The sequence below is a fragment of the Labrus bergylta genome, chromosome 19 (genome assembly GCF_963930695.1).
Source record: "Labrus bergylta chromosome 19, fLabBer1.1, whole genome shotgun sequence".
In the NCBI taxonomy this organism is placed as follows: Eukaryota; Metazoa; Chordata; class Actinopteri; order Labriformes; family Labridae; genus Labrus; species Labrus bergylta.
Window position 1 is genome coordinate 12,167,859 of NC_089213.1, and position 26,769 is coordinate 12,194,627.

Below are 26,769 nucleotides of genomic sequence, written 5' to 3' on the forward strand. Positions count from 1 at the left end.
TTTTTCTTCAGAATTTTGAGAAAAAAGGCTGGCAACTTGTCCTAACAACACGTTACAGTTAGATGCTCGCTGTCCACACAGCATCCGTTAAATATGTACCCCTCTGCTCTGTGAATTTCAGTCTCTCCCTTCAAATATTATACCATCTGGTGCTTTCGTTTTAAAGGTGGGCAAACTGAAGTGTGTTGCTTTGTATTGACAAGATATTGATTCAATTCACAACACTGAAAGGCCTCATACAAAACATAACAGTTCATTATTAATGCAACACTATAGCTAATAAAACAGTCTATGCATGTGACACTAGCTCGCCTAACATGCAAATACTGTAAATATTAGTGTACGAAGCCTGAGTGACATCCTCCATCTGTTCCTGCAGGGGGCGCTGGAGTCCCATGGTGGTCTCCATCCTGGAAATGTTGTCTGAGCGTTACTTTCAGTCAACCTAACGACAGGCTGAGAGCTGGAGCTGATGCAGATTTTAAGCCTACTGACAAACCGTAACACCACGCCCACCTGTCAATCAGGTCAGCTACACGCCTTAATGTGAATAACTCTAATCCTTCATCAAATCAAAACGGACGAGTCATCAAAACATTCACTCCCCGTACAGTGTGTGTCGATCGAGACATGAGCTAATCAAACCTATTATTTATTTTTATTTTTTTAAAGATTTATTTTTGGGCTTTTTTTGCATTTAATGGAGAGACAGGACAGTGGATAGAGCCGGAAACCAGGGAGAGAGAGTGGGGAATGACATGCGGGAAAGGAGTGGTTGGTGCACGTGCACCAACCACTGCGCCACCAGCGCCCCAGACCTATTTGGTTTTTTGAACCAGGCTGTAAACATGTTAATCTCTGCTGTAAAAACGGGCTTTTTAGAATGGGTGTGTATGTGACTTCCTGTGCTTCTGCAGCCAGCCTCTAGTGGACACTCGAGGAACTGCAGGATTTTACACATCAGCATCGGCTTCATTCACACCAGAGGTTGCCGTTTTCACTCTGGATAATATATATATTTATAATATATAATGTCTACTGCCAACTGCCTACTGACAGATTGAGTAGGCACTTGGCAATTTGGATGCACCCACTGTATAGAAATGTCACTGGGGTCCCATTGGCTCGGGTTGAGCTCGAGGTGAATCCTCCGGAGAATATCCTGATGCGTTCTCACATCAGCTCACTCAGACTTTCTGCGGAAAAAATATTTGGGGCCTGGCTGGAAAAACTCTTGGTGAAGTCTGCACAAAAATTCGGCTGTTTGCGTTCACATATAGCCTAAAGCCCCTCTGGGTAGTCTAATCTCCAGAGTTTTTCAGGAGATTTCCGTATGTGTGTGTACAGTGCATGCGCGCTTCATATCAGAACAGAGTTGCATTCAGGTGAATCACGTAACACTGTGTATCATAAATAACTATGTGGTCAATATACCACTGTGGGAAAAGGGTTTTAGTCACATATTGTCAGTGCACAAATTCAGACCTAATTTTTTTTTTTCAGTGGCCCTAATCGTCTTCCATAGTTTGGACTATATAATAAATGCCTTTTCTCCCTATGGCATGTTTCTGAATGAAAAAGGCGAAATAATCCACTGAACAAACTTTATTTAAATCTGAAAGAGACCCAGCAGCACCTGCTCCATCCTCACGTGGTGTTTTAATGATTTAAAAAAAACAACAACACCACAGAAGAGGTTTGGGCTGCTTCAGAATTTCACTCTGTCCTCATACGCCCCTCTGTGGAGTTATGTAATAACGCCTCTTCTCTACCCGAAATAACGTTGAAGAAGGTGTACACCAGATAGATAGAGAGAGAGAGAGAGAGAGAGAGAGAGAGAGAGACAGAATATAATGAATCATTTAAAAGCTTAACTGCTTCTCTTGCGTTAACCGGTTTCTAGTATTTCTTACATGTATTTACATAAAGCTGTATTATCTTCGCAATGCTTGAATCAACGTGATCTCCACCCGGACCCTTTTTTATATCCTGAAATACTGTGATTAGCTAGCGCGCATGTCAATATTAAGGCAAACCCTGCTACTTTTGGTGATCATTGGTCGATTCTCCCGTCCGTCAAAATACTGTCTTTTGATTTGTCCAAATCACCTTTAAAACCCTCTCGCTACGTCGTATGCATAGCGTTCCAATCGGAGTATTTGGACTATCCGATTGGTTGTTAGTCCCGTCAATTACACAATCCTTTGCTGTGATTGGCTGCCCTTTCAGAAGTGGGCGTCGTTTTTCCCCTCAGAATTTGTGTTTCCTTGTCTGTCATCTGCGAAGCGAAAGGAGGACGGATAGATCGTCCAAACCGAACAAAAATAACGGCACAATTCCAACCGAGGAAACACCCAGTTATCTGAAGTTGTACGTGATATCCATGCCTGATATCACGAAGGCACCTTAAAGCTGATTTAAGCGGCCGTATTGTGCCTCTGTTTGTTTAGCTAGCTGTTATCACGACGCTGTGTGACTGCGGACCCAACACTCCGCCTTTGTGGCTATGAGTACGGACTTACTATCTGATTTGGACACTCGTTTCTTCGCTGATAACCTCCTGACAAGCGAAGACTGGGGTGAGTTATCATTTAAAGTCTCTGTGGCGGTAAATAAACACAGATTTAAAACGATGCGAAGCTAACCGGGGAAGATAACGACTGATAACGGGGTTGCCCCCCTCAGGCGGCGGCGGAGCAGGGGCGTCAAAGCGACGTAAACGGCGAAATGCTCCCTTAACTTCAGATGTCGTATTATTTGATGAAAATAGTGTTTAGTAGAGTGGGACGTGATCGTTACACGCGGTTCCAGCGTGGTAGTTTGTGCTTCCTCAATCAGCAGACCAGCCGGATGTGTTAGTTTGTCTTTAACACAGTGGGTGTAAGCGTGATCACACTAAAACCAACACACACACACACACACACACACACACACACACACACACACACAGACACACACACACACACACACACACTCTCATAGCTTCCTCTCACTTCACAGGAGCAGCAGTTTATCATCAGTTTTTTTTTTACATTATTCCTAAAGCTTTATGTTGACCCACTGCACATGAAACATGGCTTGCAACAGGTGCAACTGTGGGAGAAAATGCACCTACAAATATGAATGCAGATTTTCTCCTTTTAACAATACCAACCCACCAGGTGTTAGCCTTTACCTTCCTGATGCTGTATATCCATGCTTTATTATTCAGATGCATCGATAAGCTCAAATATTAGCAGATGTGGGCTGTAAAGATGCTGGTTTTATTTATCACTGATAGTCAGGGGTGAAAGAAGTAGGTTCCCGACTGATATTGGATTTTTGGGGTCGATACTGATATTGGGGAGGGAGAAAATTCTGATACCGATAAATTGGCCGATATCTTTCTTGGATATATGTTCAATCTGTAGAGAGAGATAGATAGATAGATATCGACACATTTATTGCTTTGATCCCTCAAATGCAGTTATTAAGCTCACGCTGCAAACTGTAAAGAGCCGCTCATAATCTGTTCTTTATTAACCACGGGTTCATCCGTAGTGTTTTTCCTCATTTTCAGTCTTTCGCTGTAAAAACACACAGCAGGACAGCCAGCTGACCTCGTCCATCGTCCTCCATATTTGGTTTTCTTCTGAAGTCACGTTTGATCACCCAAGTATCTGTATCTTCTCGTGACAGAGAAGTGGCGGCGGGTGTGTGTGGTCTCCCGGTGCGGCCGAGTCATCTAGTGTGTGCGCGTTCGGAGGATTATAATGTTTAACTGTCCTGATGTCTGTGTTCTCTATGTTTTAACATCGGTTAAGGTTTGAAATGTTCTCGAGTGTGGCGAGCTTGAAGCGTTACCCTGACCATTTTAAGGCATTGTGATGATGGTCATGTGAGGACTATCCCTACACATATGTAGGTTAATAAAACCATCAGCCTACAAGTTCAATGCTGTTCAATAAGGATGTCACACTTTGGGTTCTCTCTGTATTTTGTTTCGCTGCATCTTGAATTATTTGTGAACTTAAAGACGACACCATGTATCTTACCTTATAGAGCAGAGCAGAACAGAACTTAAGATAACATAAAGTCATCCCTCATGATCCCCAGTGGAGAAACTCAAGTGCAGCAGTAAAAAGACAAGAGCATACTGAGTGCAAATGAAATAAGAATAGATGTTTAACAATGTGTTTACAACTATTGACTAGTAAGTATAAAGTAACTACACACCCATCAACTGCCAATCAAAAAAAAAAAAAAACAGGACATTCTGATATGTTGTGCAATGAGTGGCGTCCAAAGCTTTGTTGAGATCCGATAAACATCAGAAACAAGTTCAACAGAAATGTAAAGCCATCTTACTTCCCCGAAGTGAGGAAATGTTGACTTCCTTGTTAGACTTCAAATCTAAAAGTGATGTTATGATATCTATTCTTGAACTCCTGCTGAGCTTTTTGCATGAACTGTAGTGTGCCCAAGCAAACCTTTTCCATCCGTGCCACGGCCAAGGAAGTGTAGCGAGATTGAGCAAGGCGCAGAGCACACTAGTCAAAGAACTGGATTTAGGTGAACCTTTCTTGGGCATGGTACAGATTTCCTAGTGTGAGTGACCCTAAGTCATTCTTACACTAATGTTTATGATGTTAACTGAGAAATAACCTGACAAAACAAAACAACTGACCCTAAAATCGCATTTCAGGATTTAACACTCTCCTGTCACTGTATTGTCATTGTGAGTCACCTGGGCTGTATCCTGGGCAGATTAAATAACTAAATAACATGCAGTACATAAAGAAAAGTACAAACGAAAGACATATAAAATAAACCAATAAAGACGCATTTAAATAGTGAAATCATTATTTAAATAGAGGGGGAAAGGTTTTATAATAATGCAGATATTTGTTAATTAAAAGTAGTGATTTCAGTCTGGACTATAACTCTAGATTAAAAATTGATTAAATTAATCCACGCTCGTTTGTTTTGATTTGGAGGCGCACATGAAGTGACGTTTTACGTTTAATTTCGCACAGCATTGTGGGTGGTAAAATACAATTCATTTCCTGAAAGCACGCATCAGATCCATACTGCATAAAACCAGGAAGTTAGTATCCATGCTGAAATGTTCAGTATACTGAGGTGGACCCAAAAAATGCATAGTGAATGACCACGAAAGTTCAGTATACTGAAACTCCCTACTGAAAAGTACGTACTGCCTACTGAACTGTGGCTATTCGGAAAGGGCCCTCGGCAGGTGAGCAGCCACCCCTTTAAGCTTGTTAGGTTAATTTGACTGACAAACAGAGAGAGATTTACATCCTGTGGGGACTGATTTACATCCTAATCTAACTGCCATGTTTCAGTACAGGAATGTAAGCACAAAACATTTACTCAGGCAGAGTGTAAGTGTACATTTGAAGTACACTCACACTCGGCTCAGTTGCATTCTGTGTTCTGTGCCTGCACTCACAATGCCTCCGGCAAAACCGGACCTGAGCACGGTAACCTCTCGTATGATGCATGCATGGCTTTACGTGATCATGAGGAGTCTTTTTGTTTACAAGGAGCGCACTCTCAGAGTCAGCACAATGGAGAACAACACAGAGAACATGACAGCAACATTTTACTGACTTTAGGGCTTATTTTGTCAGATACAGCCAGAACATTCCTGAACTTCTCGACTATGCAAGGCAGCCGTCGATTTTACATCATGTCCATGTTGTGGTCCTGTGCTTGTGCTCGTGCATGAGCAACCATACCGTGCCAAATTCTTCCAGCCGTGCCAGGGCCAAGGAAGAGACAGAGAGAGAGAGAGAGAGAGAGAGAGAGAGAGAGGTCAGTGCAGGTGAATGAGGTCAGAAAGTCAAGAGTCAAAAACACAAACGACTACAACACACGGAGAGATCAAATAAAGAGCTGAGTTATGGTTAGGGGTGGGAATCACCAGAGGCCCAATGATACAATATTATCACAATACCTGAGTCACGATACGATATCATTGTGGTTTTAATCATTTTGGGATAAACAGAGAATTGGCATACAATATATTGTGATTTTACTTTTTAACTGTTAATTATTTCCACAAAATTAAACTAAATCAAAAGCTGACATTCTCAGTCTGTTCATGTCGCTTCAGTCTTTTTATTGCTACACAATGTGAGTCAAGCTCACGGACTGAATCTACTGGATCAACTCCAGAACTCTGTGTACCTCAATGTCATCAAACCCTCAGATATGTAAAATAAAGAAAAGACAAAACTTAGGGAGAGAAAACAGCATTTCATCATTTTTTTATGGGTGACAACATTTTACGCTTTAGATTTTTATAGGAAATCAATTAAAAATCAGCTTTAGTTTTCTGATATCAGGAAGTAAACAAGAAGAAAGAATACATTTCAAACAGAGCAAATATTAGCTTGTTTCATCCACATGCTGCTTTGACTCAAAAAAAATCACCTCAGTGCACCTGTTGAGTCTCAAAGTCCAGAGGTATGGATCATTAAATCAGGCAAAGCATGATGGGAGACATAAGGGCACTCAGGGTAAACGAGTACGTTTTCTGTAAATGGAGCTCATAAATAATTAACTACCACGTGAACTTGAACCAGGAGGACTTTGAGTACTATAAGCATGCTTTGTGTTGTTTTCTTTATGTTCACAGCTAACATGTGTTTTCTCTCTCTCTTTCTCCGTCAGATGCCTGCCTGTATCAGTGTGAGAGCATGGAGGAGGGAGAGGACGGAGAGCTCGGCCCCGGGCTGAAATACGAACCGTCGGTACGGAGACAAAAAGAGAGTCCCAGCTCACAGCTCCGGTTTCTGATCAGAGACTGAGAGTGAAACTGATGCTCGTCCTTGTATGCAAACATTCGTCACACACTGCACAGTTTGGTTAAAGCTCGAGCTCGTCTCTGAAAACGTTTGACTTTCAGTTAAGGTGCAATTTAGCTGCAGATGAGGGCATCTGAGTGAGATGAACTTGAGTCCTTGTAATGTTGTTTTGTTTGCTTATAGCTGCTTAAAGTGTTGTCAGCCATGCTGGTGGTGCAGATTTAGATCACAAGTTTTTCTGAAAAGGTGAAGCTGTTCCAAAATCAAGGAGAGGTATGGCTGCATAGTTTCGCTGCAGGTTGGAGAAGTTTTGACAGCATCTTGAGATAAAGAACAAAGTTAGAGGCGAGTTGTAAAGAGGAAGTGTTTACTCTTCTGAATCTGTAACTGTGTGTCCAGACAGAACACTAAGAAGATACTCATGTCCGGTTAACTCAGAAGAGTTTAAACACAGGATCGTTTGTTTGTGTTTGTGACTGCAGGATAATCCAATCCCCTCTTCCCTGATGGCTGCTCAGAACCGAGTATCTGCCCAGATTATTTTGTAATGTGAGTGGTATAAAGATCCAGTCTTGACCTCTCCAATCTGCTTACATCATTAAAGGGTCTGACAGAAGTCGCACGTGACTACAATAACCTCGAGAGCGAAAGAACTGTAGTCATAGTAACCTGCGGCAAGATGCATACGGATGTTCTAGACACCTGTAATGCATCTGACAGTTACAATCTGACATCCAGCTCTCGCTGAAGATCAGACAAACCGCGCTGTCCTCGTCTCCCCAGATATTTATTCTCACTGCACAAATAAACCGCCTGCTCCGTTGTTCACTTGAGGTCACGTGAGGTGGTGTGTTCCTCCGCTGGGCACGATGACCTTAATAAAATCCTGTAGTCTGTGATGTGCAATGATTTTCATATCTGGTTGTGTGAGCATGTTTGCGTTTAGAGAAGAAGATGTGTTCAGATTGTCCTGATGTGTGGGACAAGGGGGGACAATCATGCTTAAGCACGGTCAACTGGGTCGAGTGTGAGTGCGCCTTTAAACTCTTTGTTTGTTAAATGGAGGTTGGGTCCATTATTATTTTTGATGAATCCCAGGAAGTCCGCGACTTCAAACCCCTGATTGGCTTGTTAGCAAGTTTGTCATTAGAGTCGAACATTTGAAACTGCATGTTTTCACGACTGACACAGATGTTGAACTTTCCTGTTTTTGCTGATCATGTCATTCACAGTGTGTCTCTCAGGTTCACGTCCCACGCCACACTACTTGTTTTCATGCTGACTTTCTGTGTAATTTCTGCACCTTTTTTCACGTGGAGAAAGGGCTGAAATAAATGCAAATCTTTCTGGTTGTTTAGCTCGGTCACAGAGGTAAAACGAGTCCTGCTCCTTTAAGTTTGTTCTTAAACAAAACGAGCCTCAGACTCACGTGTTTAGTCGACAGCAGCATCAATCAGATCTGTAACGCTGCAGTGAGCGAGCACAGAGGATGGGTCAAAGCATAATCAGACTAATTATAACACACGCACACACACCCTTTCGGCCTAATTTTCCACCTGACTTGCTCTCTCTCTTTTTTCCCCTTCTCTCACAGTTTGACAGCAACCTCGTTCTCACCCTTGATCCTGATAACCCCACGTCGCCATGGCAACACCTGGACGACAACCTCCTCACAGGTACAGAGCAGCCGACCGTGGTCACTTCAGTTTATTCGGCAACTTAACACCGCCTCAGGTCAGCGGGTTTTTTTTTTTTACAAGGCTGGAAAAAGTCTGAAACACGAGACGCTTCACACCTCACAGCGTTTGTTCCTGACTGAAATCTAAAGTCTCTGGTTTTAATCTTCGTTTGTGGACTGAGAATGAGATGAAAAACAAGTTGACCAGTACTGGCAGAGAAAGAAAAAGAGATTTGCCTGAAACGCTTCGTTTCAGCTACTGTCTCTTTAAGGCCCTCCTCTCATGTGCCCACTCTCTTCTGATTGGCCAGCTCTCTGGAAGCCTTGAACAGGTGCAGAATGCTGCAGGGCTGCCAGGGGAGGGCTGCTCTCCAGAGCTGGGAGAAGAGAGTCTATGTAAGAAGTTTCAGCGGCTTACGTAGAGGCTTGAAGCTGTCTGGTGAATTTCTTGGTTTCCTATCGGGGAACTATGGCGTGATTTACAGAACAAGCCGTTTAGCGCCCTCTGCAGACTTATCCTGGAATTACTCCAACATACGTTTACCTCATGACCTGAAACTTTGCCCACGTTTAGTTTGGGCCTCCAGCATCGTAACACTATATGAGAGTTTTAAAATGGGGTCAGAAGTATAGGTTGACTTTAAAGTCTTTCAAAGCACATTGAAAATGCCTCGATTAGCTCTTTAATGTCTCACATTAAAACTCCAGCAAACTTCATGTCTTTGTCATATTACAGTTTATATGGACTTTAATGTGGGGCGGATGTGGCTCAGTTGGTAGAGTCGTCGCCTCTCGACTGAAAGGTTAAGGGTTCGACCCAGCTGAGCAACATGTCTGATGTGTCCTTGGGCAAGACACTTAATCCTGCATTGCTCCTGCAATACTGTGGCAGTGTATGAATGGTGATGTACGTCGCTTTGGATAAAAGCGTCTGCTAAGTGAATTGTAACATTGTAACTGTAAAATATCTTTGTGTTGTGTGTCTATCTCCTGAAGTTGAAACTCCTGTGATCAAAAGTGAAATGACCATCACTCAGCCGTTACCGGTGGAGATGTGTAAGTTCTTCAGTTACTTATTAAGTCTTAACTTGTTTACATTTTCTTTAATACTTAGCAGTTCTCAGTCGACATCTGTCCTGGTGTATTAACTAACGGTCTCTTTGTGTATCCAGTGTTCCAGGTGAAGTCAGAGCCTCTCTCTCCTGCGTCATCTCTTGGGTCTGACTGCTCGGCATCGTCACCAGACCCGCAGGTGTGTGTTCAAATCTGACATTCCTAGAGTTTTTTTTCGTTCTTGCTCTCATTTTACATCGGACACCAAGAAGAAAAATGAAGGTTAGTAGAGTCGTCGCCTCTCAACCGGAAGATCGAGGGTTCGATCCCCAGCTGAGCAACATGTCCGATGTATCCTTGGGCAAGACACTTAACCCCGCGTTGCTCCCGCTGCTTCGGTGGCAGTGTATGAATGGATTAGTGTTGTACTTACTCACTGATGTACGTCGCTTTGGATAAAAGTGACACTAAGTGAATTGTAGAAGTGATGGTTGTTGTATAATCTCACTGACTGTTTATCTGTCTGGGTCATCTCTCCCGTTCAGATCACAGTGAAGGGTGAAAACCCTCCGACTCCTCCCTACATGTACGGAGACGTGCTCTCTCCTCCTCTCGGGTCCATGGAGATCACCGTGGCAACATCAGCTGTACCCCCGAAGCAGACGCAGCTACAGACACCGTTAATAACACAGATCCCGGCGGTGATCAGCGGGATTCAGACGCAGGCAGCAGGTGAGCTCAACCTCTGATGGAGGGAAAACAACTGAGATTACAGGATGGTTTGTATCCAAGTTTGGAAAGCTGATGTTTTATTAAATGCACCTTAAAACACTCCACACTTAAATTGAGCCTGTTAGGTGACATATTTTAGGGTTTAAATGTCTAATACTTACAAAACATTGACCCCTAAAACATGAATAAATAAAGCTCAGCTCTAAAGTGTGTTCTTTGTCTCTCCGTCCGAGTTAAAAGAACCTCCTGTGCCTCTGGGTTTTCTGAAGTCAGATCGATGATTAGAGATTTGAACCGACTCGTCACTGCAGAGCCTGAAGGGAAAGCTTTCAGTTTACCACCTCGAGAGTCTCACATAGGGAGGTGTTATTCTGTACAGAGACCCTGAGGCACACCCAGAATGCAGTGCAGGAATGAGGGGGGGAGTCCTGTTTTATTGTACTGTAGGAGTTCAAGAAGAGAAGCTCAGTCAGCTCAAAGTTGTGCAGGACCTCAGGCCTGTGTCTGTATTAATAAATAACATCATTCACAGATGTCTTCTTCACTTTAAAAGTCTACAGCAGCGCCGTGACAAAATGTCACTTACCCCTTTGTATTCTTACGTGTTATGTCTTACGCTAATCATAGCAGTGTGATATTTGTGTCCCTGCGTTTGATTTCACATAGTGTTGATGCATGTTGGAAACAGGAAGTTCATGATGTGTAAACAAACAGCAGGAGCTTCACATTCAGACACTCAGACATGCACAAACACAGCGCTGTTCCACTCTGCCATCGCCACCGTCTCCCATAATTTACGCCTCTTAAAAAGGCTCTAGATAAAAGAGAGGTCAGGCAGTACACAGTGTTGTCTCTGTGTTGGAAACACTTTCATTGTTTTCTTGGAGTTACGATGAAGTAGAAACAAACTCCTTCCTCGTAGTGCAGAACAGATAATAGATGGTTATCTTCACAACTCTTTTACTCTAAATGTTCAAGTTACCTGAGTGTGTTTGTGATGCAGAGATCGCCGCCTGCAGACTTCTGTTCGAGTTCTGAATCACTGCATCATGAATTGATGAATGAATTGCAATCAGTAAATATAAAGAATTAGCTATAAAGCAGTTTCTCTATTTGTCTGCTGTTGGGTTTGCAACACATCCCTTAATAATCTGAAATACCTTTTTTTTCTGCACTAAATTTGCACTTTTTCATCTGTGAATAGATGCTAGTTAGCTTTAGCTTCTTATGCATGAAAATGGTGTGAAAGCACGACCATTATCCTGAAACCTCCATACAACTGTTTAAAGCCCTACTTAATGGTACTGTGGTCTGAGACCTTTTGAAGGAGCTGCTCTGCCAAGCAGCTGAAGTTTCTGATATAAAGATCTAAAAAATAAATGTATGTATAAAACGCATCGAACTCTGCATCCTGTCTGACGTGTCATCTTTGCTTTCTCTCACCTGAAGTTGTTCCTGGTTCCACCATGAAGGCCAACACCATCCTGAGTACCAAACCCCCCATCCAGCCCCGACCAGTGTGTGTCACCACGCTCCCCGTGCCCCCGACCCCCACACCCGCCAAGACCCTCATACTGCAGGGCCTCCCCTCCATTGACCAGAGCAGACCTGGTGAGCATCTGCTGTTTGTGTTTACCTTCACGTGTGTGTGTGTGTGTGTGTTTGTTTGAATATCTTTTCATTTGTAAATCTTTGCTGTGTTTTGTTCCTGACGTGGTCACTGTGGTCAGGCTTTGTTTTCTTGTTGGACGGAGGGACCTGATACTCAATCAGAATGAAATGGTGTTTTTAATTGTAAAGTACGTTTACACAAACTAAGAGTGTGACTTGGTTGTTGGTCTGGAACATTTCTGGACATTTCTGGAGTTTTGTGTGAATAGTTGTTTATTTGTCTTGTAATAATCCTCCTCATGTCTCTCCTCCTCCTGCGTCTCCTCCTCCTGCGTCTCCTCCTCCTCCAGTCGTCCTGTCTCAGTCAGTCTGCCTCGGCTCGGCTCCAGCCATCGTCAAAATGGAGCCCGTCTCTCCCAGCATCCCCCAGCACTGCTCCAGCCCCACGGCTCCGCCCACCAGCAAACCCATTGTCCCGGCGACCACAACTTTACCCGGCAACAACTGCAACGACATCGATGTGAGTGGACTGGATGAGATAACTGTATATCTTCCTGTAGTCAAAGTCCAACAGCTGTATCATAACATCATCTGGACTTGTCGGGATGAGATATTTTGAGTGCTAAATCGACCAAAACATTTGTTTAGATTTGAGTTTTGAGTCTTTGCTGTGTAAGTTTAAGAATATTGAACGTTCAGAGGAAGAAGGAAACAAGTTGTTAATAAAAACTGAAAATAGTGCTTAAGCCACATAACAAGATAGAAACGAGGATCAGTCTGTCACTAAAAGGTGACATGATAAACATGTTTGCATCATATCTTACGACTTACTTCAGCTTTTAGAGGAAGATTCCAGAAGTCAGAGAGGTCATCGGTAAAACAAACCTGTTTGTTTGAGAGAAAACGAGTTAGACATGTGATGCTTCATGTTCACAAGCTGCTTCACGTTACGTAAATAAGAGGAGGAAAAGTGCCAAAAAAAGTGAGACTGTGTTTCATGTGAGACCTCTTATAGAACAACACTTAGTTACCTCAGGGCTCACATCACACACCTCTTTAACTTTTTCTATGTATGCTTCTCCTTTCTTTTGTTCATGTTTTCATCCTCCCTCTCATTTTTCCTTTCTTCCTTCTCTTCATCCTTACATGTTCACTCGACCCGCTTCCTTTCATAATCCTCCCTCCATGCCCTCTTCCTCCTCTTCCTCCTCTTCCTCGTGCAGATGAAGGTGCTGAAGCGGCAGCAGCGGATGATAAAGAACCGGGAGTCGGCCTGCCAGTCGAGGAAGAAGAAGAAGGAGTACTTGCAGAACCTGGAGGGCCAGCTGAGGGAGGCGCAGCAGGAGAACGAGCGTCTCCGCAGAGAGAACCAGGCGCTGAGGGAGAGGCTGGCCGGCAAGGAGGTGAGGGACTCTTCATCACCTTCTTTCACACTTCAAAAAGTTTTGAGACAGCTGCAATACGTTCTTCAAAGTCCACCAGACTCTATGCAAACAAACACATATTCTGCCTCACAGGATAAAAGAGTTGACCCCCGCTGCCACCTCCTTTATTTAGCTAATGTTTGTTTTTAAACTCTAGTGTTTAAAAGAGTAAGTCCTGATCCAACACAACACTCGAGTAACACACAAACACACAAAGGATCCAGGCAGCAGTCCGTGTAAGTGGAGTTTGGTAGCGTTAAGGAGGATGTTTGAACAGCTGTTTCTGGTTTTATTTCCTCATGAACAAAAAGGTGTTTCTCTGTCCGGATCCTCTCTGAGCCTGTCAGGGACAAAAACAACAACTCTTCATCAACATAGTTCATAAGTTGTTTTCGTCTGCAGAGATTACGATGCAGAAACCTTTAAGGGCCGTCTACAGAAGACCTGAGCAGCGTATAAAACAAAAATCAAACTGTTTCTGCAAGATACTTTCTGGACCAAATATTTGGTGATGATTGTTTCAAACTGTTAAGGAGTAGACCTCCATCACAGAGATTCATCTGGAAAATGAAGTTCTATAGTCCCCCCCTGTGAATCAGTCAAACACCAAATAGAGCCGTTCTCTCAGCAAATCTACTCCTCTGAGTCCATGCACTAACTCACTCGAGGTATTAGGTCGGATGGGTCGAAAGCTCTAGAGAAATTCAGAGATAGAGATAGTCATTTCTAGATAGATAACTCATAAATGAAGGAGTAAGGAAGAAATGTCACATCCCTCCGAGTCTTTTCAAACCTGTGAAGTTTGTGGCTGATTCGCCTGCAGACACTGACTCTAGCTCACATAGAGGGGGTTTACTGCACGGCTGCAGCTTTTCATTCACTTCAGACTAAACAGGTTGAACAAAAGAGAGAATGTGAGAGAGGGAGATCGGTCGGTTTAACCTGTTCAGCCTGAAGAAAGAAAAGTGCTTTACTGGAGCACGAGAATATTTTGTGTATTTAGCAAACTGTCCCAGAGCTGCAGGAGGATTTACGTGCAGATAAAAAAAATGTGTCGCTGTTCATGACCTGAAAAAATCAGGTTGAAGTCGTAGACGAAGTAAGGAAGTGTGTATTTATATTGTGTATTTTTAGAGTGTTTGTGAACATGCAGCTTAAGTTCTCTTTCTGTGTTTTTCAGGGCAGTGAGTCAGCGAGCAACAAGAGAGCCGTGTGTGTCATGGCCGTCCTGCTCTTCATGACCTTCAGCTTCGGACCCGTCAGGTATCCTGCTCACTTCGTTATGCATCATTCAACAACTGTGTGTTGGAAAATAAAAAAATCACCGAAGTCAGTTCCTCTATCGAACATTTTAAACTCTTTGACTTGAATATCTGCTGTTCTCCCTCGCCGCAGCATCACGGACAGAAAGCTGACAGGTCTGCAGGACGATGTGGTGTCGTTTACGGGACGACGACTGCTCGAGATCGAACAACGACAACAACGACAGCAGCAGCAGCAGCAGGAAGCAGCTGCTCCACCTCTGAGCAGAGCGGAGGACAGAACAGAGACTGAGGAGGACGGAGGAGACGAAGCTACAGAGACATATCAGTTCAGGTGAGACTCCGATTCCACCAAGTGGTCTAGATCAGGTAAGGCACACCTTTATCTGCGTTTCCACTGTTAAATTTGGGAATGGTCCAACCCTTGAGGCTGGAGCTAGACCCACTGCAGCTGCAGTCCGTTGATTGGTCGAAAGAAATGTCACTTCCTGCGTGACAGTGGTAATAAAGGCCAAACACAAAACCTCCAAGGTGCTGACCTCTGCTGGACGTCCTTTGCCCTTTGTGTACTATGTTGGATTGTTCTTCTTCCTCTTCTTCTTTGTTGAATTTACTGGTGGCCTGCATTTAGCCGTTCAATTAAATATTAATTAAATATCTTCTGATGAAGCCGATGGGTTCTATGATTGGTCTTCTTACGTGTGTGTGTGTGTGTGTGTGTGTGTGTGTGTGTGTGTGTGTGTGTGTGTCTTTAGGAACCTGAGTGATGTGTTCAGTGACATGAAGGATCTGGTTCTGCAGGACATCGATCGTTACTTCAGCTCGTCTGACTGCAGGCAGTTCAACCGCTCCGAGTCTTTGCGGTCAGTCAAAGAAACCTCTCCTCCTCTTATCCTCCTCGTCCTCTATCGTCTCACTCACATTTATGTAAACTATAGGCTTCAACTTGTCCTCTCTAAAGGACAATCTTCCTTCCTTCCTTCCTTCCTTCCTTTCCTCGTCCTATTTGTTTTTTTGGATCCTTTTCTTCCTTCTACCCTTTTTTTCCTCCCCTGTACCCCATCGTGTCCTTATTTATTTATTTCTGCTCGCTCCTTCTCCCTTCCTGGCTACTTTTCATACTTTATTATTTTCCCCATCATTCCTTTTTTACATTTCTTCCCTCCTTACTCCTCATTGGTCCTTCTTTCAATCCTTCCTTCCTTCCTTCCATCTTTTTTTAACAATCCTGCCTCTCCCTTTTTCATCCCTTTCATCCTTTTCTTATCTTCACTCTTTTTCTATTTCTGTGTAATAGGACTAACATTAATGTGTAATTTGTCTCAGACAGCGATGGAATCTGAGTTTCATTCTTCTGTTCTGTTCTCCTCTTCAGGCTGGCTGACGAGCTGAGAGGTTGGGTTCATCGACATCAGATCGACAGGAAGAAGTCTGGAGGGAAACCCAAAACCGCAAAGAAGGCCAAAATTGCTCAGGTGTGCATTTAAAGCAGATGTTATCCTTTTTTTTAACACACACACACACACACAATCATCTGCCTGTCCAACAGGAAGCAGACCACATCCATGGGTAAAAGCCAACACAAGGTTCACCCTGGTTTTAGAACAAGCTTTATCCACTTGGTGTTTCTTTCGTATAAGTCTGTATTTTATTTTGTAGGAACATGATACTGACTCTAAATATGTTATTGTACTTGCACCTAAAGTTCTGACATGATCAAATGAATGCAGCTGCTCATAAATAAAGTCTGATCTCTTCAGTCCGTCATGTTTGGATCTCTCTGGTTTCTCGTTTGCAGAAAGCTCAGCTGAGGAAGACAAACTTCTCCAGATATCTGCCGATCCAGACTCATCGCTCCATAGAAAGGTTCAGACTTTGAAATACATGTGTTGTTGTTGTTGTTGTTTTCAAAGCTTCATCACGATCTCTAACTCGTCCCTGTTTGTGTCTGCAGTCAGCTGCAGGTGCTTCCTGGTCCTGAGGTCACCTACAGCGACTTCCTGGACGCCATCGACCGCCGCGAGGACACGTTCTACGTCGTCTCGTTCAGACGGGTACGACAAGACTCAAGCAGGACACACAATCCAACACAAACGAGAGCCTCCTTTCATTTCTGAGAATTTTCTTAAATCTAGGTCAACAAGAGGCTGTAGCTGTCTGTTTGAATCTAAATAACGACAGGATGTTTGTTCTTAAAAACACGGGAATATAATGATGTCACCGTTCAAGGCTTTGTGGGTCAATGTACGTAGATAACTTCCACTGATCTTTGGAAGTTATGGCAAAAGCAAAAGTCCAGAGATCAAGAACATCAAACTGTGCCTCCTGACGTTGAGATTTTTTAAATTCAGGTCATAAGTAACTTCCTGTTTCCTCTGCAGGATCACCTGCTGCTGCCCGCCATCAGTCACAACAAAACCAGCAGACCCAAAATGTCTCTGGTGATGCCGGCCATGTCTGTGAACGGTGAGTGTGAACTTCGCCATGAGACGACACTTTGACCACCGTCAACATCCTCATGTCAAAGCTAACTTCTCCCCCTCCTCCCCCTCAGAGAGTCTGTATAACTCCTCTAAGGGTTACGAGATGATGATGCAGGTCGACTGTGAGGTCATGGACACCCGCATCGTCCCCATCAAGGCGTCCGCCGTGCCCCCGTCTCTCCGCGACCCGCCCGCCCCTCCCCCTTCCCACCACCACAACCACCATCACCACGGCAACCACACCTCGCTGCGAGGGCGGCACCAGCATCACCACACCCCCTCCTCCTCTGCGTCTTCATCGCCCTCTCAGAGGCAGCCTCTACCCGCCCGACGACGGACAGCCGAGTACTTTATCAGCCAATCAGAAGGCGTCTGATGATGTCATGACTGAAGAAGAAAATACAGAGTTTAATTTGACGTTTTAACACTTTAAAGTGTTTGAATCTTCATCTTCACTTCAACAGGTAACACACACACACAACGCTTCTTTCTTGAAAAGATTCCTGGAAAGCAATAATTTAAAAACCTCGCCTGAAAAAGAATTAAAGTCAGAGGGGAGTTAGTGAACTCCTCGTCCTGATTCAGATATTTTGAGGTTTAAACTCAGTCCTTAGAAGAAAATGTCCTAATATATAAGAATATATTTGTGGAAGAGGAGGTCGATGCAGACACAGCGGCACACTGCACTTAGAACCTGTGCTGCGTTTTAATATTGTTTTTTTAAATAATGTTCAGTTTGAGCGGAGACGAGGAGCTCTCAGGGACGTCTGTGAGGGAACTGAAACGTCCGTCTGTTTCTGACTCAGCTCCTGAATAAACCGTCGCTCCTCATCTCGCCATGTTAGAGCTGACCTGCAGGTGGCGCTACAGCGCTGCACAGAAACCTTTTGATACCAATGCTTTTTAACACCTCGTGTGTGAAATCCTAAATAAGCAATAAACCGCTTCATCGATATCAGACGCCCAAATCTCTCAATGTTTCTGTGCAGCTGCTGCAGAACGAACGGCTGACGTCGGACTCCTGAAGCTCCTCGTGTCTCCGTGGACTCTGTTTTTGTATATTTGTGTTTTTGTGTCGATCAGACTGTAAAGAGTTAAAAAGATAATAACAGGACGTCTGAATATTTGTTCTCAGCGCTGACGGCTGCAGCAGGAAGTCGGATCTGAAGGTTAGCTGCTGGAGGTGTACAAAGGGTTAAAGAAACGATCCTCCTATAAATATTAAAATCATGTCATCGTATCTCCTCTTAAAGAGAGCCTGCATGAGTCTGTGAGAGCTCATAGTCACGTCTGAAACGTCCAGTTTGATCTTCATGAGATGGAAGATAAGAAACGTGATCAGATAATTCATGAAGAGGAGAAACAGGACGGTGTTACTCTGATCGTTAAAGCTCTCTTCTTCTTCAAATTATAACCGACTGAATCTAAACACAAACTTAAAACTTTGTATTTCTCATTTCCTCTGACGTTTATCTTGAATCAAAGTCCATCAACGTGTTTAGAGATCAAAGAAAATATGTGTCGTATAACTTCACAGATGACCTGAGGTTTCTCACACTTTACCAACGTGTCCCAACAGCACATGACGCGAGCAACGCCCTGTCTCTACTTTCCTCTCTGTTGCTCTGGTAGACGGAGGGCGGTCTATGAGGTACAGACACAGAGGAGATAGTGAAGCATTAATAATATCCACATCATGATTGAAATGTTGACCTTTGACCTGTGTCGAAGAAAAACTTTAAACTTTACTCAGCTCACAGCTTTGAGTCAACAGCTCATCAATTCAAAACTACAGTTTGTCCACCTTAAAAATAAAAGCACCACACTTCAGTTTGTCCACCTTAAAAATAAAAGCACCACACTTCAGTTTGTCCACCTTCAAAATAAAAGCACCACACTTCAGTTTGTCCACCTTCAAAATGAAAGCGTAGGATGTCAAACTGCTAGCATGGGAAACTGAAATTCACAGGGCAGAGAAGTAAATCTTTAACAGATGCAGTGTGACCAGCGAGTGTGCGACAATGCGTGATGCAAGGCGACATCTAACGCTGGCGTGCTGTGAGGACACGGTGTAAAGTCTTCAACAGAATCTAAACACCAGAGAAGTTTGTGGGTAAATGTAAAGCTTCACTGTAAACTGAACGGGCTAACTGCTGATTCAGGACACTTTAAATCGCACCAGGTGACAAAAAGTTAGATGATCCGACTTCCTGCAGCGTCCGTCACATTTCTTACTCATGTTGATGTTTTTGTAGAGAATCATGTGGATTATTTAATATCTGTAAATATCAGTTTCTGTAGATATTCTGTGTTTGTCACTTTTTATACTTTTTTTATTTTTTGTCTTTTGACAACAAAAACTAATAGAAAAAAAAAAAAACCTGTCCTGCTGTTGATGTTTTCTGTTTTTATTTGTGTTCAGTTCAGAGGACCAATCAGTTATGATCAATATTTATGGAATCTTCTTATTGTACAGTTTGTCATGTTACCACGTTTAACGCTCAGATCGATTATTACTGTCTGATCACGACGTGGAGCCCGTGTGACGTGACAGACTTTGACCACTCGACCTTTTTTATTCTCTTAAATGGATTGTCTCAAACTCTCAATGATTTCAGCTTTGTCTTTTTTTACCGAGGAATGTTTCCGACCTTTGATTCGTACAGAAACTTGTCTTCTTAATTGTCGCTGTGGTTTTTTTCTCTCAAGTCGAATCTTTGCATTCAGTAAATCTTCAAATTTGTAACGTCTAAAGGAGGGGTCGAGCGATGATGGTTTTTTTCAGGGCCGGTTTGTATTCACAGTAAACATTAAAATCTTCTTGGATAGCCTGGCGGTTGTATTGCACGCCCCATGTACGGAGCCTTCAGTCCTCGTCGCGGTCGTGGGTTTGAATCTGACCTCGGCCCTTTGCTGCATGTCGCCCCTCCCCCTACTCTCGCCTCCCAACCTTTCCCGTCGCTCTTCAGCTGTCCAATATATTCATCTTTCCGTCCAACACAAGACTTGTTTAAAACGCTCCTCCTGCTACAGGCCGCTCTCGTCTCTGTGCACGCCAGCGGCACACAGGCTTCGGTGTTGATTGGCTGTTACTTATGTGACTCAGGGTCTCTCCCTCGGCATCATGGGAAATGAAGGATTTATGTCTTGTGACCTAAACCCCTCGACTTTATGGAAACACAAAGTTTAACGTCGGAAGTTGATCAATTCAAAACATCAAAACATCAAACTTTCAAAGACAAAGATGGACAATCAAAGAACTGTCTCTGAAATCTTTGATGTGGGAAGAGAAGAATCTTTTCTAAAACAAATAAAAGCTTGTTAGTTGTGATGATTATCTAAGTGGGTGAAGAAGTCATCGTGCATAACGTCTCAGTTACCACTCGGTTCTCTTTTTTTACTCAGATTGGAAAACTGTCAGATATTAAATCAGTTCAGAGTGTTTTCAGCTTCTCGTCAGGAAGCCGTTTTCCTCTCAGACTTTATGCTAAGCTAACTACTGCTGGCTTTAACTTTTTATTCTCTGAACAGACATGAGAGTGGAGAACATCCGAAACACTGAACCTCCTCCAGAAACAAATCTCCATGTCCTGTCGAAAGACAAAAATCTGCCTTTGTCTTCAAAAATCTCTCTCTCTGGCTCTCCGTCGTAACTCTCTCTCTCTCTCTCTCTCTCTCTCTCTCTCTCTCTCTCTCTCTCTCTCTTGCTCTGATGTCCGTCGTCTGCTGCTGCGCTCACTCCTCATACATGTCTGCAGGAATCACCTTGTGGTAAACGTCAGGCTGTTTGTTGTTTTTATACTGTTTGATGAATTTGTTACTTTTTTGTTTAAAGAAATGCAGAGAAGAAGAAAAAAAAGATGAGGTGAAATGACGATGTCGGGATAACAGTTCTTATGCAACCCGGTCGTTTGTTCCTGATTGTTTGTTTTGGGCGATGGGGACAATTTTTCTTGTGCGGTCGGTGGTTCTTAAGATGACTAAATATGAATATCCAATTCAGATTGAGTTCTTCTTTTCTAACATGTGTGAGCATGCAGTCTGAGGTGACTGAAGGTACTGATGTAAAAATCACACTTTACCTTTGTCCTTTTTTTGTTATTTAAACGGGGAATCAAATGATTTATGTGTAAATACATCTTTGTAATTCCATCCCCTCTGAGGGCACTTTCCAAATGCTGCCTTCAATGTTTGTAGGAAAAAGAAGCGATGAATTTGATAAAAATGAAATAAACAAATGCTCGGTGCTCCTGTTGTTTTTTTTAGTTAATTCATTGCGCAGCTTTGTATTCTGTGGTCAGCTTTCCAGCACGTGTTCACAACACAAGTTCTACAACATGTAACAACGCTGGGCCGCTGGGGTCTGAGTAGTTGACATACAGGGCAGGGGTGCCAAAGACCTGGCCCTTGAAGCTCGAGGGGTTGGAGGAGCTGGAGAGCTGAACTAGAAGCACTCAGAGCCAAACAAAGCTGAGGGCGGCCTCCAGCTCTCAGGTGAAGCGTCTGATTGAGGAGCCGTAAATGTTTGCAGCCTGAGCGAGCTGACGAGGACTATGCAGTCATAAAACACGCCGTGGCTTCGTGCTGCAGCAGGTTTATGACGCTCCCCGAGGACATGAGTGGGTCGAGGAGAGAGCAGCACCTCCTTCACCTGAGGAATATAAACTGACATCAGTGTTCAGGTAAATTAAGAATTGTTTTAGAGCTCACATGTGAAGGGGAAGATGATCGTCACAAAAAAAAGCTACTTTAAGTGACAGACACCAGCTCAGTACATTCACTCGAGTAATTTAATTATTCTAAAACATTTGTATTAAATCTTTTAACTCATCAACATTTAATTGACATTAAAATGTCCGAAAAGCTTTTAAAATAAGGACACAAAAATACTACACATCAACTTCTTGTTAAAATATAAAAACAGAGACATAAACCCTTTTCACACATACGGAAATCTCCTGAAAAACTCCGGAGATTTCCAGGGGGAGCTGTATGTGTGAACGCAACAGCCTAATTTTTTACTCCGATATTACCCGGAGTTTATCCTGCCAGACCCCTAGTATTTTTTCCGCAGATAATCCGGAGGAGCTGATGTCTGAACGCGGCCGAATATAATCCGGAGATTTCAACTTGAGCCAATGGAAAGAGAATGACGTTTATATACAGTTACCGCCTAAAGTGTCTGCACGTGACCACTACGATCTCCGTGCAGACAATTAAACAGCTGCATTATGTTTTCTGTTCTTCAGTATGTTGTTCTCCTCTCTTTTGTGGATGTTGTCATTCCATTGGACTACACATAGCATTGATATAAAGTAATATTAAGAAATATTCTCATTATAACGTCATGTAGCGGACTCTGTTGCTTTGGCCGCTGCTTCCGCATTGTTTATTTACGTCACGTCTTACGTCGGTAGCGTCCATGCTGTTTGTTACTGTACAACATTCAGACTTTTTGAACTGAAAACACGTGAAGACGGAAGAAGAACGACTCCCCAACTCGGACATGACACCTGAATGCAGCACAAGTGTACCAAAAATGTCTTAAAAATCAAGATGGCTGACGAGAAGGCACAAATACCATGTGGTTCAGGAGTGTCTGGTAAATCCTGTTCTTCTAGAAGAGCCTGGAGGGTGATCATTTTTGAAACATCAAGAAACAACTAAGGAGAAATGTTATTGTAAAAATGTCCAAATATAGATTTTAGTTTTAGAGAAACTCATGATTGATCAGTTGTCCACTAAGCTGGACATTATGCATAGCTGCAATTATTTCAGTGACAATTAATACAACTTTATTTCAAGTTGAAATGTACAAATAGTACAAGAAGGTACCTCAAAGTCAAAAGATTTAGTTTTTTTTTTTGCTTTCTATGACTTTAGGGGCTCTGTACCTTAACGATAAACAATAGACAAAAAAAATTGTCAAAAAAAAACATATTAAACAAAAACAAAGAAGCAAGAGGACATCAAAACAGTTTACATTAAGTACTCACAAGCCCCCGGCTGAGCGCTGCTCCACTGGGAATGTCTGGCAAAGGCCCCTGTCCATGGGGTCTTCAGCTCCCACCTCCGGAAGAACTTCTCCCTCATGGACACATGAGTCCGCGTGTTCCATGTTCAAAGCCTCCATTGTAGAAGCTGCGGAACCTTAGAACCCGCTGGTGGACACCAGTGGTGAAGGAAACCGTCAGCCTGAAGAAGGAGGGCTTGGTTAGCTGGAAAGGCCTACATTTTTAAATTCTATATCTTACATTTTTAAATTCTATTTTATATATTGTCATAGTCAAATTCCTTGTATGTGTAAATGTACTTGGCAATAAAACCCGATTCTGATTAATTAATCGTGCTTGTTTTTTTAAATGTATTAACTTGGATTTCATTGATTTATAAGAGATGTTATACTTTATTTTATCCAAATACAACTGACCCCCTCCCCCCCTCAGATACCTCTGTGATATGTAAAACATCCTTTTTACAGATACACTGTGATAAAGTGAAAGGATTGTGGACTGAACAGTGAACACAAGTTTAAATCAGCATCTACTTCAACATGCGGCACTCTTACATTTTATTAACAGTTATAACAGTTTTATAATGTCAACCAGACAATCAGACTTCAGTCCTAAGAAACATTTCCTGAGTCCTCAGAGTAGGATTTAAATTCAGGGCTCAGAGAAAATGTTTCATTTCAGATTTTGTTTTACCTCAAGAAACATAAAGGTCCCAACTATTTGTGTTCCCTGCATCACTATACATTAAACTTATTTCTATCTGATAATTTAGTAGATGTGGATTATTGTAAATGATTGCAGTTTGGTAATTCAGCAGCTAGAGGGCGACATTGTGCTGAAGACAGATTTTAAATTATTCTGCTGCTCCTGCAAACGGATGATGAATAAATACTGTGAAGAGATGACAAAGTTAAAGATGTTTTTTTTTATTCCGTTAGAATCTTCTTAACACTACATGATACTAACATGTGAAGAACTTGTGTGTGTGTGTGTGTTGGGTGAAGTCATAGTGTGTTCTTTCCTATCTTGGTTTATATTTTTGAATGTTCTCCTGCAGCACACTTTAAATCTGCAGCTGATGACAGACTGTGGAGACTCGTAGTCTCTCTCTCTCTTTCTCTTTTCTCCAACGCACACTAAACCCTCAGACGGACGAACGTTTGGGCAACAAGTCCAGCCGAAGGTTATCGTTACACGCCCCATGAATGCTGTGAGCAGGAAATGTGATGTCTGCCGTCAATCAGAACTGTTATATTTTCACTAGAATCGTATTAAAGTTTAAAATTCTTGTATCATAACGACATGAAGCCAAACAGATTTAAAGTCGCTGAATAAAACTCCACAGGTATCTCCTGCAGGACAGAGTATCTTACATCATGTTGTAAAAGGAAATAATTTAAAGAGGTGCTATTTGTGATGCAATCTGGTTGCTATGGCAACTTAAATGTTTCTCTAAAGCTCCTCAGATCACGTAAGTCCACAGAACAGATCCCTCAGGAGAGACTCAAGTCCTGATTTACACCAACGTGTCCGAGTAACGGCTTCAGATTTAGAGCTGCTGTTCAAGGCCGAGCACTCCTGACACATAAAACAGGACAAAAACCACAGAAGAAGAACAGTTTGACTCTGCACTCAGAGGTTTAAAGATGCCGAGAGTACGTGAAGGGAACACATAATCTGAAACCTAAATAAGATGCTTTGTAGAAACGCTTCTGTGTTCTCAGAGTCAGAAAAGTCTGACCATTAAATTCCACTGGAGCACTGCTGCACCGTCACCACCATCACTCCGTGTTTGTTAAAACAGTTAAATAAGCAGCCAAGTCTCTTACACTGCTGTTAATTATCTTAACGTTCTGGTAAATAGGATAATTATCTCTTTATGTTCTCAGCCGTTAAAGAAAAGTCTTTAAAAAGTTATTTGTTTGTGACCAGAGCAGTTTTCTCCCCTCGTACCTACAGCTACCTACAAAATATAATATATACAGTATGTGGATGTTTAAGAGTGGGAACTAGAGTACGTTGTGTGCAGTGGAGATATTTTCCGTTATAAATGTGCTGCAGTGAGTTTCACTAAACGAGCAAATAAACATTCAGAATGTGACGTCGTTCCAGCTGAGAGAGCTCAAACTAAATCATCTCTTTATTTTTTAAATTACCATGCCATCATGTTTCATCACTTTTATATACTTCAACCTAACGTGGAGCAATGTTAGGTAACATAAGCATCATTTTCTAACCTAAAGACAATGTCAGCAGCTTTCTCCTTCAAAATAAAATACGGACTTCTCCTAAAGTAAAGCTGCTCCATCGTCCCTTCTAGGCCTCCGTACATGTCTGGTGGTGAGACTCTGTCCTCTGACTGGATTTTACTGTTCTGGTTGACTCGGGACGTTTCTGGGCGGAGCTGGTGTGTTTCCTCCAGCCAATGACAGCGCAGCAGGTGAGTTTAGGAGTGGATACAATTCAGTGATTGGACGCCATTCAAACTGGTGAATATGTCGGACGTGGACGTAGCAGCAAAGAAAAGAAAATATGATCACAGTGAGGAGAAACACCAAGTGGATAAAGCTCGTTCTAAAACGAGGGTGAACCTTGTGTTGTCTTTTACCCGTGGACGTGGAGTTAGTCTGCTTCCTGTTGGCAAACACCGGCAGTTAGCTTGTGCTAGCGTGCGTTAGCTAGCAGTGTAGGTACAAGCAGTGAACATACACACTGCTTCCTGCAGGGGGCGGGGCTTCTGGAGGAGGGGCCAGTTTGAATGTTGAGTTTACAAACTGTGACCAATATTTCTACTTACTCTGTGGCAGCTGTGGCTGAGTGGTAGAATCGGTCGTCTCTCAGCAGGTAGGTCGGGGTTCGATCCTCAGCTCCTGCAGCTACATATCCGATGTGTCCTTGGGCAAGGCTCTTAACCCTAAGTAGCTCCCGCTGCTTTGAAGGCGGTGTATGAATGCGTATGCATGGATTAATACTAATTGAGTCTTGGACTCTACTCAGCAGCCTCTACCATCAGGGTGTGAAGTTGCTCTTATTTGTCGTCAAATCCAACATGGGATAAATGACCTGACGTGTAACAGTCGGAGTGTTTGAGTGGAAAAAGGTGCACTCGAGGTGGAGCTGTGATTTAATTCGCCTCGTGATGCCACTTGAGTCGGTGTCAGTTTGGGCTGATAACCACAAATTTGAAAATGAAAATAAAGTTGCTGATGTAGCCATTATGCTTCAGGCTACATAATATTAATAATTATAATGTTAATAATCCACACATGTTTCATAAGCTCTATATTTGACTTTTATAAAAGGTAAAAAAAAAGATTTAGAGCACGTGTTCTTTTTTCAGCGAGCTCTGCATATCAACCCAGCAGCCGTCTGCAGAGAAGCGCCTGTTGTAGAAAAACAGTTTCTGAAGGAAACTGATGGAGCAGGTTTATAGTCTGTTGTAGGCCAGAGAGAACAGTTTGTCTTTTTCCTGAATAAAAATATTTTATAGACGCTCTGAGGCCTGTGTGCTGACGACGGCCATGTTTGTTCGTCTCCCAGGTCCCAGATGAAAAACTCATCGATGATCTTCAGCTCGACGACGATTCAGAGTCCAGAATTTTCCAGTTAGCTACATCCAAAAAGTCGTCATGTGAAAACTGGAAAGAATCGAAGGCCAGAGAGGAATAAAGAGACGAAGGAAAGACACGACTGAACAACA

General features: G+C 42.8%; 1 protein-coding gene across 1 annotated transcript; it reads left to right on the forward strand.

Moving 5' to 3' along the window:
- The first annotated feature begins 2,253 nt into the window (after positions 1–2,253).
- On the forward strand, positions 2,254–21,302 carry atf6b (activating transcription factor 6 beta). Its single transcript, XM_065948063.1, has 17 exons — positions 2,254–2,579; positions 6,679–6,758; positions 8,407–8,488; positions 9,487–9,546; positions 9,663–9,742; positions 10,089–10,275; positions 11,725–11,886; positions 12,237–12,406; positions 13,110–13,289; positions 14,491–14,573; positions 14,706–14,906; positions 15,328–15,435; positions 15,948–16,047; positions 16,371–16,438; positions 16,527–16,626; positions 16,954–17,038; positions 17,127–21,302. Exons 1-17 carry the CDS (start codon positions 2,507–2,509, stop codon positions 17,429–17,431), a joined length of 2,124 nt encoding a protein of 707 aa, XP_065804135.1. The 5' UTR covers positions 2,254–2,506; the 3' UTR covers positions 17,432–21,302.
- Positions 21,303–26,769: the final 5,467 nt, after the last annotated feature.

Bases quoted from the DNA above. Each gene is read 5' to 3' on its own strand.
- atf6b (XM_065948063.1), top strand. From the start codon at position 2,507: ATGAGTACGGACTTACTATCTGATTTGGACACTCGTTTCTTCGCTGAT. The intron at 6,759-8,406 runs GTACGGAGACAA...CTTCTCTCACAG, and splicing joins GGCTGAAATACGAACCGTCG to TTTGACAGCAACCTCGTTCT. The intron at 10,276-11,724 runs GTGAGCTCAACC...TCTCACCTGAAG, and splicing joins GATTCAGACGCAGGCAGCAG to TTGTTCCTGGTTCCACCATG.